The sequence below is a fragment of the Triticum dicoccoides genome, chromosome 6A, assembly GCF_002162155.2.
Source record: "Triticum dicoccoides isolate Atlit2015 ecotype Zavitan chromosome 6A, WEW_v2.0, whole genome shotgun sequence".
Lineage (NCBI taxonomy): Eukaryota > Viridiplantae > Streptophyta > Magnoliopsida > Poales > Poaceae > Triticum > Triticum dicoccoides.
Genome location: NC_041390.1, coordinates 277592597 through 277605393, shown reverse-complemented (window position 1 = coordinate 277605393; position 12797 = coordinate 277592597). Strand labels below are relative to the sequence as shown.

At 46.1% G+C, this 12797-nt stretch overlaps 1 protein-coding gene across 1 annotated transcript in view; it reads right to left on the bottom strand.

Annotated features, from left to right (window-relative positions):
* The window catches only part of LOC119316782, a 19582-nt gene extending 11142 nt beyond the window's left edge, over positions 1 to 8440 (bottom strand). Inside the window, exons 1-5 of the mRNA XM_037591161.1 lie at positions 8285 to 8440; positions 8063 to 8152; positions 6990 to 7166; positions 1051 to 1221; positions 765 to 974 (exon numbers count right to left, since the gene is read on the bottom strand). Coding sequence (XP_037447058.1) covers positions 765 to 974; positions 1051 to 1221; positions 6990 to 7166; positions 8063 to 8152; positions 8285 to 8384 — 748 coding nt within the window. The 5' untranslated portion in view covers positions 8385 to 8440. The remainder of the gene's footprint in view (positions 1 to 764; positions 975 to 1050; positions 1222 to 6989; positions 7167 to 8062; positions 8153 to 8284) is intronic.
* Positions 8441 to 12797: the final 4357 nt, after the last annotated feature.

The following is a 12797-nucleotide window of genomic DNA, read 5'->3' as shown; positions in this document are numbered from 1 at the left end:
TTCCTTGTGGCGCGCCACCGGTGAAACCACCATTGTAGAAAGGGGAGATCCAGCCGCAAGACAGTACTGAGTCACTGCTAGCGGCTCGGGAGGTGGGGGCACGAGAGCACCGCTAGTGTTGCCATGGGACGATGCGGGGGTGATCCGGCTTTTCCAGGTCGGCTGGTTTCATCTCCCAATGCAGCATTAGTGCCACATTTCAAGGGAGGGAACGTCAAATATGCATCCTAGAGAAGAATCGGGCTTGGTAGACTTGAACTGTGGGCTAGACAATCATAGGCTTGTGGCCTAAACCGATGATTGCAAAAGGGGGAAGTAGCAGCACAGGAAGGCGGCAAGCAGCACAGAATGGCCTTGGCTTTCTCCTCCCCAAGCTCACTATGTACACAATACCCTCTCTGTTCTTCTAATCCCCCTAACTCAATTCTCCATTCCAGCGTCAATCTCTGTTGTTCTCCTGTATTGATACTTTCGGACTACAAGATCAAACCAAATTCTAGCACAGGCCTTCCAAACAGTATCAGTGCAACACTCAACATAACAAAAGACTCGCATGATCAAATCATGTCCTTAAAACAAGGTGCATCCCTTTCCTATTAAAAATGTTTCAGTTATTTTCACATGTCCAGTCCCAGTCCAGGAAACCATCTTTCCAACAAAGGGTTTGAAGAATCTCAATAATAAATGGGATTAAAACTTCTCCTAGGAAAAACATCTGTGTACACTAGAATAACAAACAGAAACGAGTAAACAAGATAATGAACCTGAAGATAGGAATGCGGCATCCTGGTAAGTACAGTCCTCTTGCGGAAGGACGATTTTCCGAAGGGCAGCATTCCCACGGTCAATGACCAACAGAGAGCACATTTTCTTCACATATACAACATCAAAATCAGTAGAGAACTTTGCATCTTCACTGGGACCATCCCTATACCCTGGGATATTGGATTTTCCACCAGCAATAGTGGTCACCCCTACACAGAAATTTCAACCACCAACTGTTAAAGCAAAACAAATGGATGACCTTGTACTATTAAACTATTAGCTTACCTGACTCGCCAATCTTTCGAATTGCCAGATTTGCTGTATCAGCAATGTAAACATTTCCTGTATCATCCACAGCAACACCAGTGGGGCGTTTGAATCTTGCATCAATAGGTTTACCATCGATATGACCTGCATGCCCCTGGAAAGAACCAGCAACTAGCCTTCCCCTGCTATCTGCAGAGATTGTAATATCATTCCCATTAGCCAAACTATTGGAACTATGCTTACAACATATAAATTATATTCATTTAGGCACATGTGCATGCTCTTAGTTAATTTGTACATCAAAGTGCATTTCATACTACTTGAACAGACGAGACCAATTTCTTCAAGGATGCCCTAAATCCAGTTGCAATAAGGTACTCTTTGGTGACAGTAAGTCAAGCATCGCCACTTAAGAGGAAATATTAGAAAAAAATTGTGCTAGTTATAGGTGCTAGGAAAGCAACTTGTATTCCCATGAGGGCATAGGCCGATATATATACATGTACAGATGTGAAACATATGCAGGAAACCCCTTATACAACGGGATAAATACAAAGGGGTACATGACTTATAATATAACTCTAACACCCCCCCTCAAACTCATGGTGGATGAACAACACTGAGTTTGGAGAGATAAAAGCCATGTTGTGCTCTAGTCTGGGCCTTCGTGAGGAAATCCGCCAATTGTAACTCGGAAGGCACATACTGAAGAGCAATAACCTGATCCTGCACACCAGCACGTACATAGAAAGCATCAACACCAATATGCTTGGTGAGCTCATGCTTCACAGGATCGCGCGCAATGCTAATAGCACCTGTACTGTCAGATAAGAGCGGAGTCGGTGTAGTGACAGAAACACCAAAATCCTGAAGTAACCACCGTAACCAAGTCACCTCTGCCGTCGAAAGAGCCATTGCTCGCAACTCAGCCTCGGCACCCGAACGGGAAACTGCAATCTGTTTCTTCGTCTTCCAGGCAATGAGAGAACCACCAAGAAAAACACAGTAAGCAGAAAGTGAACGGCGATCAGAAGGATCACTAGCCCACGTAGCATCCGAATAAGCCTGAAGCTGTAAAGAACTGGAGCGAGGAAAGAATAGACGGTGAGAGATTGTGCCCCGAAGATATCGGAGAACACGAAGGAGATGACTATAGTGGACCGATGTGGGAGCGGAGACGAACTGACTCAGAATATGAACCGGATAAGAGATATCCGGACGAGTGACAGCTAGATAGACAAGACTGCCAACAAGATGACGATAACGCGTCGGGTCAGGGAGGGGATCACCATCAGTAGCACGGAGGTGAACATTGAGCTCCATAGGAGTCTCAACAATGCGTTCGTCAGTAAGAGCAGCACGAGCAAGAAGATCCTGGATATACGTTTCCTGGGATATAAAAAAGCCATCAAAGGTAGAAGGGACTTCAATCCCAAGAAAGTAGCGAAGAGGGCCAAGATCAGACATAAGAAACTGCTCACTAAGACGGGCCTTTACAAAGGCAATATACTCGGGGTCATCCCCAGTGATGACCATGTCATCAACATAGAGAAGAGTCCGACCACGAGGAGAAAGGTGAATAAACAATGCTGGATCATGAGCACTTGCTGAAAAACCAGCAGCAGTGACCACAGAGGCAAAACGCTCAAACCAGGCACGGGGGGCTTGCTTAAGGCCATAGAGAGAGCGACGAAGACGACAGACCATGCCATCAGGAACAGAATACCCAGGTGGTAGCTGCATGTACACCTCCTCACGCAGCTCACCATTAAGAAAAGCATTCTTAACATCAAACTGAGATATAGACCAGTGGCGTGCAGAGGCAACGGCAAGAAGTGTATGAACAGTGGTCATATGGGCCACAGGAGCAAAAGTCTCATCATAATCACGACCATGCTCCTGCTGAAAACCACGAGCCACAAGACGAGCTTTGTGACGCTCAAGAGAACCATCGAAGCGAGTCTTAACCTTGTAGACCCACTTACAAGTGATGGGACGGACTCCGGGGGGAAGGGAAACAAGATCCCAGGTACCAGTGCGTTCAAGAGCAGCAATCTCCTCTGCCATCGCAAACTGCCATTCAGGATGAACAACAGCCTGACGATAAGAAGTCGGCTTAAGAACAGCAGCACCAGCGATGGGAAATCCAAAGCGATCAACAGGCGGACGAGGACGAGAACGCAAGCCATAAGTAGGCTGAGAGGAAGATGACGACACATCCACGGAGGCATCCACAGGACGTGAACGACAAGTGTAATACTGAGGAAAAGATGGAACAATAGAAGGAGGAATCGCCAAGGTAGAATCGAGGGGTGGCGACGAAGAAGTCACCGGAGATGAAGGTGTAGAATCCAGTGACATGCTAGACGAGGAGACCGTGGAAGATGGTGGCAGCAAATCGACTAGAGGTGGGGAAGCAGAGGGAGCGGAACAAATAGGCACAGGCTCGACGGGGGTGATAGGTGAGTCAGGAAAAGTGAGGAAAGAGATATCCTCCACTGAAAAGGTCGAGGAAGATGGGCGTGGGTAGAAGGGACGAGACTCATCAAAAGTCACGTCTCAAGAGATACGCATCCGACGACCGATAGGATCCCAACAACGATAGCCCTTATGCTCATCATTGTAGCCTAAGAAGACACACTCAACAGACTGAGCGGTCAGTTTGGTGCGTTCGCGAGGAACAAGAAGAACATAGCAAACACAACCAAACAAGCGAAGCATCGAATAATCGGGAGAACGATCAAAAAGACGCTCGAAAGGAACACCACCCTGTAGAGCAGCGGAAGGCTGGAGATTGATAAGATAGGTGAAGGTGGAGACGGCCTCAGCCCAAAAATGAGGCGGGAGAGAGGCAGCAATCAGCAATGCACGAGCCGTCTCAAGAAGATGGCGATGCTTTCGCTCAGCCACACCATTCTGAGCATGAGCACCAGGACAAGAGAATTGAGAGAGAGTGCCTTCCTCAGCAAGAACACCACGCAACATCTTAGAGATATACTCGCTAGCAAAGTCAGCACGAAAAACACGAATGGGTGAAGAGAACTGAGTATGAACCATGGCAGCAAAACGCTTATAAATAGACAACACCTCACTACGAGAAGTCATGAAATAAAGCCATGTGTAACGAGAGAAGTCATCTATGAAAATAATGTAGTATTTATGACCACCTTTCGAAGCGAAAGGAGTCGGACCCCATACATCAGAATGGACTAAATCAAAAAGACGCTTAGACACTGACTCACTATGTGAATATGGTAATTGAACCTGCTTGCCAAGACGACAACCCTGACACTCTAAAGAGACATCTCCTGAGACAGACCCCAGAAGGCCTCGACAAACTAAAGACGACAACCGAGAGCCACACAGATGACCAAGTCGATGATGCCACTGCTTGAAGGAACCAGTAACAGAGGCGACTGAAGCGGAGGAACTGGCGATAGTGGTGGCAGCAGAAGGAACATGAAGCCAGTCCAACTCCCAAAGACCCTGAGAATCACGGCGGCAAGGGCCAGCCCCAACCAGAGTGTGCGTGCGACGGTCCTGGACAGAACAAGAGTCAACGTCAAGGATGACGCGACAACCAGAATCAGTAAGTTGACCAGCAGAAAATAGATCATGGTAAGTCGAGCAACATCAGGAACAGAGTAAGAAGGAGTGGTAAGAGTGCCTCTACTAACGACGGAAAGTGGAGTACCATCAGCAGTGAGGACATGAACAGGAGAATCCAGCGAGCGAAGAGAGGACAAAATGGAAGAATGAGAAGACATATGAAAAGAAGCTCCAGAGTCCAGAACCCATGGGGATGTACCTGACTGTGTAGAGGGTGATTGCTCAGTGCGGGAAGCATCAGTCACAGAACCAGCAATACCCGTCGAAGAAGAACCTGAAGCCGCGAGCAGACGCTTAAGTCTCAGAATATCCTGCTCAGTCAAAGCAATGGCTGAAGTTGTCGAGGTGGATGACGAAGTCCCTGAAGATGATGATCGCGCCTTGCGCAGGTGTTTCTTCTTCGTGTAGCACTGAGACTCAAGATGACGATCATTGTTGCAGTAGTCGCAATGTGGACGGGGGCGACCTGAGCCTCCAGAAGGAGTGGGCAAGAGCGGCGGTGCACTCGAGCGAGAAGGGGTCGGTGCAGCAGGTGGCGTAGGAGCCGAGTAGCGAGCACAGAGGGAACCTCCAGCAAACCAGCACCACGTAAGCGAGTCTCCTCAGCACGAATCTCAGAAAGCGCCTCCATGAGAGAAATACGGCCGCGAGCAAACAACTGAGCATGCCGGGGCTCAAACTCCTTACGGAGCCGAGACAGGAACTCATAGACGCGATGAAATTCCAAATTGGCCTGGACAGCCTGGCAACAGGGGCAGGTACGACAACCAGCACTGCGGAGAGAATCAAGCTGGCGCCAGATAGCAGAATTCTGTGCATAGAAGTCATCAACAGTAGAGTCACCCTGCTGAAAAGCATGCTCCTGACGGACCATAGAAAGGTATAAGGCATCACCAGAGGGCTGATAGCGCTGACGAAGACAGGTCCACATCTCAAGACAATAGGAAGACCCAGAAACTCAGAAGCAAACTGAGGCAGAACACTAGCAGTGAGAACAGCTGCAGCACGAGCATCATCATCAAGCCACTGGGTGTAAGCAGACAGAGCACCATGATAAATCTGAAGAGCCTCCTCATAAGCCAAAACCTTCTCATCATAAGCACGATCAGCAGCCTCATCAGCAAGCTTAGCCGCATCCTTGGCGGCCTGATTAGCATCAGGAGCAAGAACCAGTGGAGTCGGCGGAGTAGGGGCCACCGGAGGAACCGGACGTGGCGGATAGCAGACCTCACCAAAAAGAACACCCCAGAGACGGATGCCACGCATGTGAATGCGCATAAAGCCAGTGAACTCGGTGTAGTTAGTACCATCGAAAATCACCGGACAGCGAGGGACAGCAACATAGCCAGATGCAGCAGACATTTTTTTAGGAAACAAGTACGAGACGATCCCGACGAGAACCGCAGACAGCCGTCGCTAGCAGCAGGGGACGGCTGCAGGAAAATCGGCGCTGGCACCCAGGCTGCCGCCGGGAGTGCTGGATCGCAGGAAAGGCAGGCGCGGCTGGATCCAGAGAAAGGCTAGGCGCGGCTTGGACTCTGGCGACTGGATCAGGCTCTGGCGACTGGATCAGGCAGCCCTGGCGACTGGAGGAATCGGGAGGAGGCGAGCGCCCCTGGCGACTAGAGGAATCGGGAGCCCTGGGGATCAGGCACCCCTGGCGTGCTGGAGGACCTAGCAATGGGAGGAACCGGGCGCCCCTGGCGGCTGGAGAAGTTCGAGCGCGCTGGAGCAGGAGGGAGATCGACGAGGGCGTGGATCGATAGGAGCACGAGTTGCGCGTGCGAAAAAAAACCCTAAAGCTCTAATACCATGTTAGGAAAGCAACTTGTATTCCCATGAGGCCATAGGCCGATATATATACATGTACAGATGTGAAACATATGCAGGAAACCCCTTATACAACGGGATAAATACAAAGGGGTACATGACTTATAATATAACTCTAACAATAGGATCTCACCTTTGTTAGCTACCGGACAAATCTATAAAGGTCAGGAGTTTAAACATATTTCCTTGTAACTAAAGTTTGTAAGCAATATAAATAAAATGTGGCCCCGCGCGGTTAGATACGTTTCCACAGATCCTTGACATCATCACAATTTGCATACTTCTTGGTTACTTTGGATAATCCACTGATATGTTCAAGAAATTGGTCCAAAAGTTGCATCTGGTAGTTTGTGTTTTTCTTTAAAAAGATGACATGGTCCACTATGAGGATAATCATGGCCATTCTTCAGAAAGCCCAACTGATTTCATACCATACAGAAGCCCCACAAAATGTGCACAGAAGTACTTGAAGAGAACCATATAAGCATTGAACTGTGGACAGCAAGAGAAAAACATACATTCAGATAATGGTGGGGTTATTCGCACAATGTTGCTATGTGCTGAGTCTACTGCAAGAAGCTCTCCACCCTCAACTGAGGACACCCTAATGGTGTGGGGCGTGACACCGAGCTTGTCTCCTTCAACAAGCGTCTCAACAAAGTAGCCACTCTCATATTGCACTGCTACATTCCCATCTGCCAAATCAGATAAATACCATAACCATGAGATTAAGCTCAAGCAAGAACAAAAAATATCATCAGCCACTATAACCCACATTCACCAGCTGTGACTGCAAACGAGTTAAACCTGAATCAGTTTAACTCTTGCCAGATAATTCAGGTCAGGCCTAGAATGAGGACTAAACATGAGCATAAATCTGGGCTTAAGAGTTTCACATGTCATCGAGACAAACAAATATTAGGAAATGTTCAAAATGTTTGACCCATATGAGAATATTATGGTTAGTACAGCTGCTCCTGTTTTATTCCTATCTTTCATTTATTGATGAGAAAAAATCAATATATGTGTGCCAAGAATGAAAAGATGTTTACTACGTACATCACAAAGATACAAACAAATTCATTTTGCACAGCTTTCAAACTGAGTGACCCTACAATCAAAGAGGAAATATTAGGTCGCCGTACTGGTTTGTTGAAAAAACCGAGCCATGCCAGAGATGAGAGTAAAATGACAAGACTAAAACATGCTATTTGCTAAAGAGCTATGAACTTTACAAGAACAACCTGACAATATTTATGCAAAGGCCTGTATAATATAGAAAAAGGAGATGAGATCTAGAGAAATAATTAGCTTCTGTCGAGCCTCCCCCCACTTCTTCTACCACAGGTATTTCGTACTTCCATTCAGTGTACTATTAGTAATTACTCGTAGAAGGTTAGATGGAAATCGGTCACTAAATTGCAGCTGCGCATCTTACACCAAGATAAGAAGCACAACAAACTTCTAAGCCAAATGGAATCGCATCTCTCTCCCGCTCTCCCGAATTCGCAATGCTCGCTAATCTTCAACAAACAAACTAAGCAAACCCTCGAAACGGGGCAGGATCAACAACTAGCTGGCGCCCACTCACCATACTGGGGGTGTGAGGACTGCTTGGGCGAGTGGGGGGGAGAACCGCGTGGCCACCTCACCACCGACGATAGCTGCCTCACGATGTTATCTGCAATCAATGCCGCTACGAAGTGAGTAAAGCCCCCCGCAAAGAAAAATGAAGTAAGTAAAGCGGAGCGGAGAAAGCAAGATCGAATCCTGCATTTTGAAGAAATGAGCAATAAATGCTGGATGGATTGACCTGTGGGGGTGGCGAACGCATTCGCGTCGGACTGGAGGACGACGAAGAGGAGGAGCGCGTTGACGAAGAGGGAGAGCACCGGCATGGATCCCAACCTCATGGCGAGAATTTTTGGTGGCCTCTGCCGCTTCTGGTGAACCTCGGGTTATAAAGCAGGGAGAAAGAAAGGGGAAAGCGAAAAGGAGCTTTACTGCTTTAGGCCTCGATAGCAAAGTATTTTCAAAGTATTCTGATAATATCAGACAATTTTCTAGTTACTGTAGTTTTAATTACTGTGACCTATTTGGTCACAAATAAAAACTGAGGTATTAAAATTAGAGTATTTCCAAAACCAAAGTATTTTCTCTGTCTAAAAAAGAACCCTGAACCTCTTTTTTTCAAAACATAGCAGGTGAAAAAACGAGCCCATCACACTTCGATCATTTTATTCTTCGATGACTGTTTGCAACAACTCACGTTGAGCCACCGTATTGCCTTCGAAGATGTCTCCGTCGGTGGATGACAACAGCGAAAACAAAGGGGTCTCCCTCTTCTTCTTCTTCTTCTTCTCCCACCTCTTGCATCGGTCATCGACCTTGACTTCTGCGGCCGCACCGATCCGTACTCTTGCCTGGCCACGGTGGCGGCGGAAGCTATTCTAAGAAGAAGCACATTATGGATTATTGGAAGAAAGTGGCCATGTCGTGAAAGAAGGCCAAGCCGTTCATGCGCAGGTCCACCCATGATGATCAAGACGTCTACATCGTGTTGCTGAGCGTTCTAATAGGAAATCTACAAGCCTTGTGCATGTCGGTTCAGTTTATGCATATGAGCTAATACTAGTGTTTGCATGCGCCCAACTGGCTAGCTAACAGTTTGCATGCGCCCGGCTAGCTAGCTTTAAAAATACTCATGTTTTCAACGGCTAGCCAGCATTTTTTACGTTGTTACTCACGGTGCTAGCCAAACAGATCTTCTGTATTGTTGATACTTTAAAATACTTTGATATATAAAAACTGTAATATCTTGCACCAATAGGTTAATATACTTTAGTTTTCAATACTTGGGGTTGTACGAAACTTTATTATCAAATATAGCCTTAGGATAAGTTTGGCACCCCAGTATTTGTAGAGTTTTTTTTTTCTAAAACCATGTTACGGACTTTGACTTTAAAAATATCCCAAAGCTTTACTCCTCAAATTTCACAATGTTTGGGATAAAAAATCATGGGGTTGACCTAACCAAATGTGACGCCTGCGACCTAACGAATGAGAAAATTTGGCCAGCGAATGGGCTTCGCTATTCGATGCTCGCCCCTACAAATAAAATTCAAAGCTCTCAATTTGATTTCAGCAATAATTTGACCATATGACCCTCTACTTCCCTTCTGGATGTCCCTTGCTACTTGCTTTGAATCTGTGGCAATCATACAGCCATGGAGAAGAAGATTCTTGGTCAAAGATAATTCTACCCTGCAAGCAATTGTTTCGAGAGTAATCACATCTTGAACACCATGGATCACCAGGGCGGATGAGCCTAAATAAGTTTCATTTGAATCCCTGCGAACTGTTGCCGCAAAAACTCGTATACCTAATCTAGCAAGACCCGCATCTATGTGGATTTTGGCAAAACCTGACGGTGGCGCCGCCATACGAGTTGGACCCTGCCGCACCTCTGTCCCGTGATGTCGTTGTTTCGAGACTTTTAGATAAATAACTCCAAACTCCGAAATGAAATTGAAGACGAACAGGTTCATAGATGGTGGGCTTTGAAATGCTCCATGCAGGGCCTTCCTTCTTGCCCACCATGTAGCCTATAGAGTTACAGCTAGTTTAACGAACACTTCATGGGACAGTGAATCCATCATTCCAAAAAACTATTGTTTCACACTTGGTTCATTGGTTGCCATCATATGTTCTGCCAAATCATCGTCCACTAATTCCCAAATGTACCTCAACATCGAACACTCTAACAAAGAGTGACGGCATGAGTCCTCCATCCCACACAGGCCACACGCGGGTGTTGTAGACATATTATAATGACACCATACATCCTCCGTGGGTAAAGAATTCTTGGCCAATCTCCATAAAAATATCCTTATCTTTCCTGGGACTTGTGTTTTCCACAATGATTTCCATGACGCCTCCTCCTATCCCAAGTTAGACGACCCAACTCTCTCCTCAAGCCAAGCTTCTATACGGTATTTAGTGGCAATCATCACTCTATATGCCGACCAAACTGAAAATGCCCCCATTCTTGTCATGATTCCATGCCCAAAAGTCGCTAATATTTCTTGTACACAAAGAAATATTCAATATAACCAGGACATCTATTGGAATAAATACCTCCTCGACCCGTGCTCTGTTCCACGTGGCAGTTGTGGGATCAATCAACTCAGATACATAATGAGGCAAGTCGGCAAGAACACATCCATAGGGCATCATCATCCTAGCTCTAGGTAACCAATTATGGCTCTAGATCTCTGTCATTTCCCCATCGCCTATCCGTCGAATCAATCCCTGGACTAGGATGTCCCTCCCTTCTAGTATAGCTCTCCAAACCTGAGATGGGTGGTTTCCTACTATTGCCTGCAATATAGACAATGAATGAAAATAAACAGACTTCAGAATTCTCGCAGTCAGGGTTTCAGGGTTTTGCAGGATGCGCGAAGCCTGCCTCGCCAGCAAAGCCAAATTAAAGAGCTCAAAATCATTAAAACCAAGGCCCCCACCCTTTCGGCTGTGTCATCCCCTCCCATGATACCCAACTTGGCTTGCCTTGTCCATCTTTACTGCCCCACCAAAATTTCGTGATCAACATATTAAGGTGCTCACATAGCCCCCATGATATCTTAAAACAAGACATCGGATACATCGGAACCGCGTGAGAAACGAATTTAACCAGAACCGCCTTGCGCAGTGAACATGGTTTTCTCAATCCAACCCTGAACTTTACTCCATAAGCATTCATCAAGATACTTGAAAGTGATACATCCTTTTCAGTGACACGGTAACAAAGCGGAAAGTACCCCCACACCTATTTCCCCAAAGGGATGACCTTGGGTTTTCGAACCTGCAAGAGGAAAGCTCCCTTGAAGCGATAGTCTCTAGCAAACTTTTGTCAAAGAAATAATTCCAGCTTTTGACCAGATCAGTCAAGCTAATTGTGATAAAACACTTGTAATAAAATAGATACGCATATGAGGTCTTGCTACCTCTTGAGCTTGCGTTGATTTTTCCCTTGAGGAGGAAAGGGTGATGCAGCAAAGTAGAGTAAGTATTTCCCTCAGCTTTTGAGAACCAAGATATCAGTCTAGTAGGAGACAATGCAACAAGCCACCGAACGCCTGCACAAACAAACACCAACTTGCAGCCAACGCGATAAAGGGGTTGTCAATCCCTTCAGGTTTTTTGCAAAGTGAGATCTGATATAGATGGATAAATGGTAAAGTAATATTGTTGGTATTTTTGGTTTATGGAACGGAAAGTAAATATTGCAAAGAAAATAAATAGGAAACTAGAATTGTAGATTGAAAACTTATATGATGGAAAATAGACCCGGGGCCATAGGTTTCACTAGAGACTTCTCTCAAGATAGAAATTATTATGGTGGGTGAACAAATTACTGCCGAGCAATTATAGAAAAGCGCAAAGTTATGACGATATCTAAGGCAACGATCATGAATATAGGCATCACGTCCGTGTCAAGTAGACCAAAACGATTCTGCATCTACTACTATTACTCCACACATCGACCGCTATCCAGCATGCATCTAGAGTATTAAGTTCATAAAGAACGAAGTAATGCCTTAAGCAAGATGACATGATGTATAGGAATTAACTCAAACAGTATGATGAAAACCCCATCTTTTTATCCTCGATGGCAACAATACAATATGTGTCAGTTCCCCTTCTGTCACTAGGATCGAGCACCGCAAGATTGAACCCAAAGCTAAGCACTTCTCCCATTGCAAGACAAACCAATCTAGTTGGCCAAACCAAATCGATAGTTCAAAGAGACTTGCAAAGATATAAAATCATGCATATAAGAATTCAGAGAAGATTCAAATAATATGCATAGATAAGCTGATCATAAATCCACAATTCATCGGATCTCGGCAAACACACCGCAAAAGAGTATTACATCAAATAGATCTCCAAGAACATCGATGAGAACTTTGTATTGAGAATCAAAGAGAGAGAGAGAAGAAGCCATCTAGCTACTAGCTATGGACCCGTAGGTCTGTGGTAAACTACTCACGCTTCATCGGAGAGGCAATGGTGTTGATGTAGAAGCCCTCTGTGATCGAATCCCCCTCCGACGGGATGCCAGAAAAGGCCCCTAATTGGGATCTCATGGGTACAGAAGGTTGCGGCGGTGGAAAAGTGGTTTCGTGGCTCCCCTCGAAGTTTTTGGGGTATTTGAGAATATATAGGAGGAAGATCTAGGTCAAGGGGTCACCGAGGGGCCCATAGGGTCGGGGGGCGCGTCCTACCCCCTGGGCGCGACCTCCACCCTTATGGCCGCCTCGTGG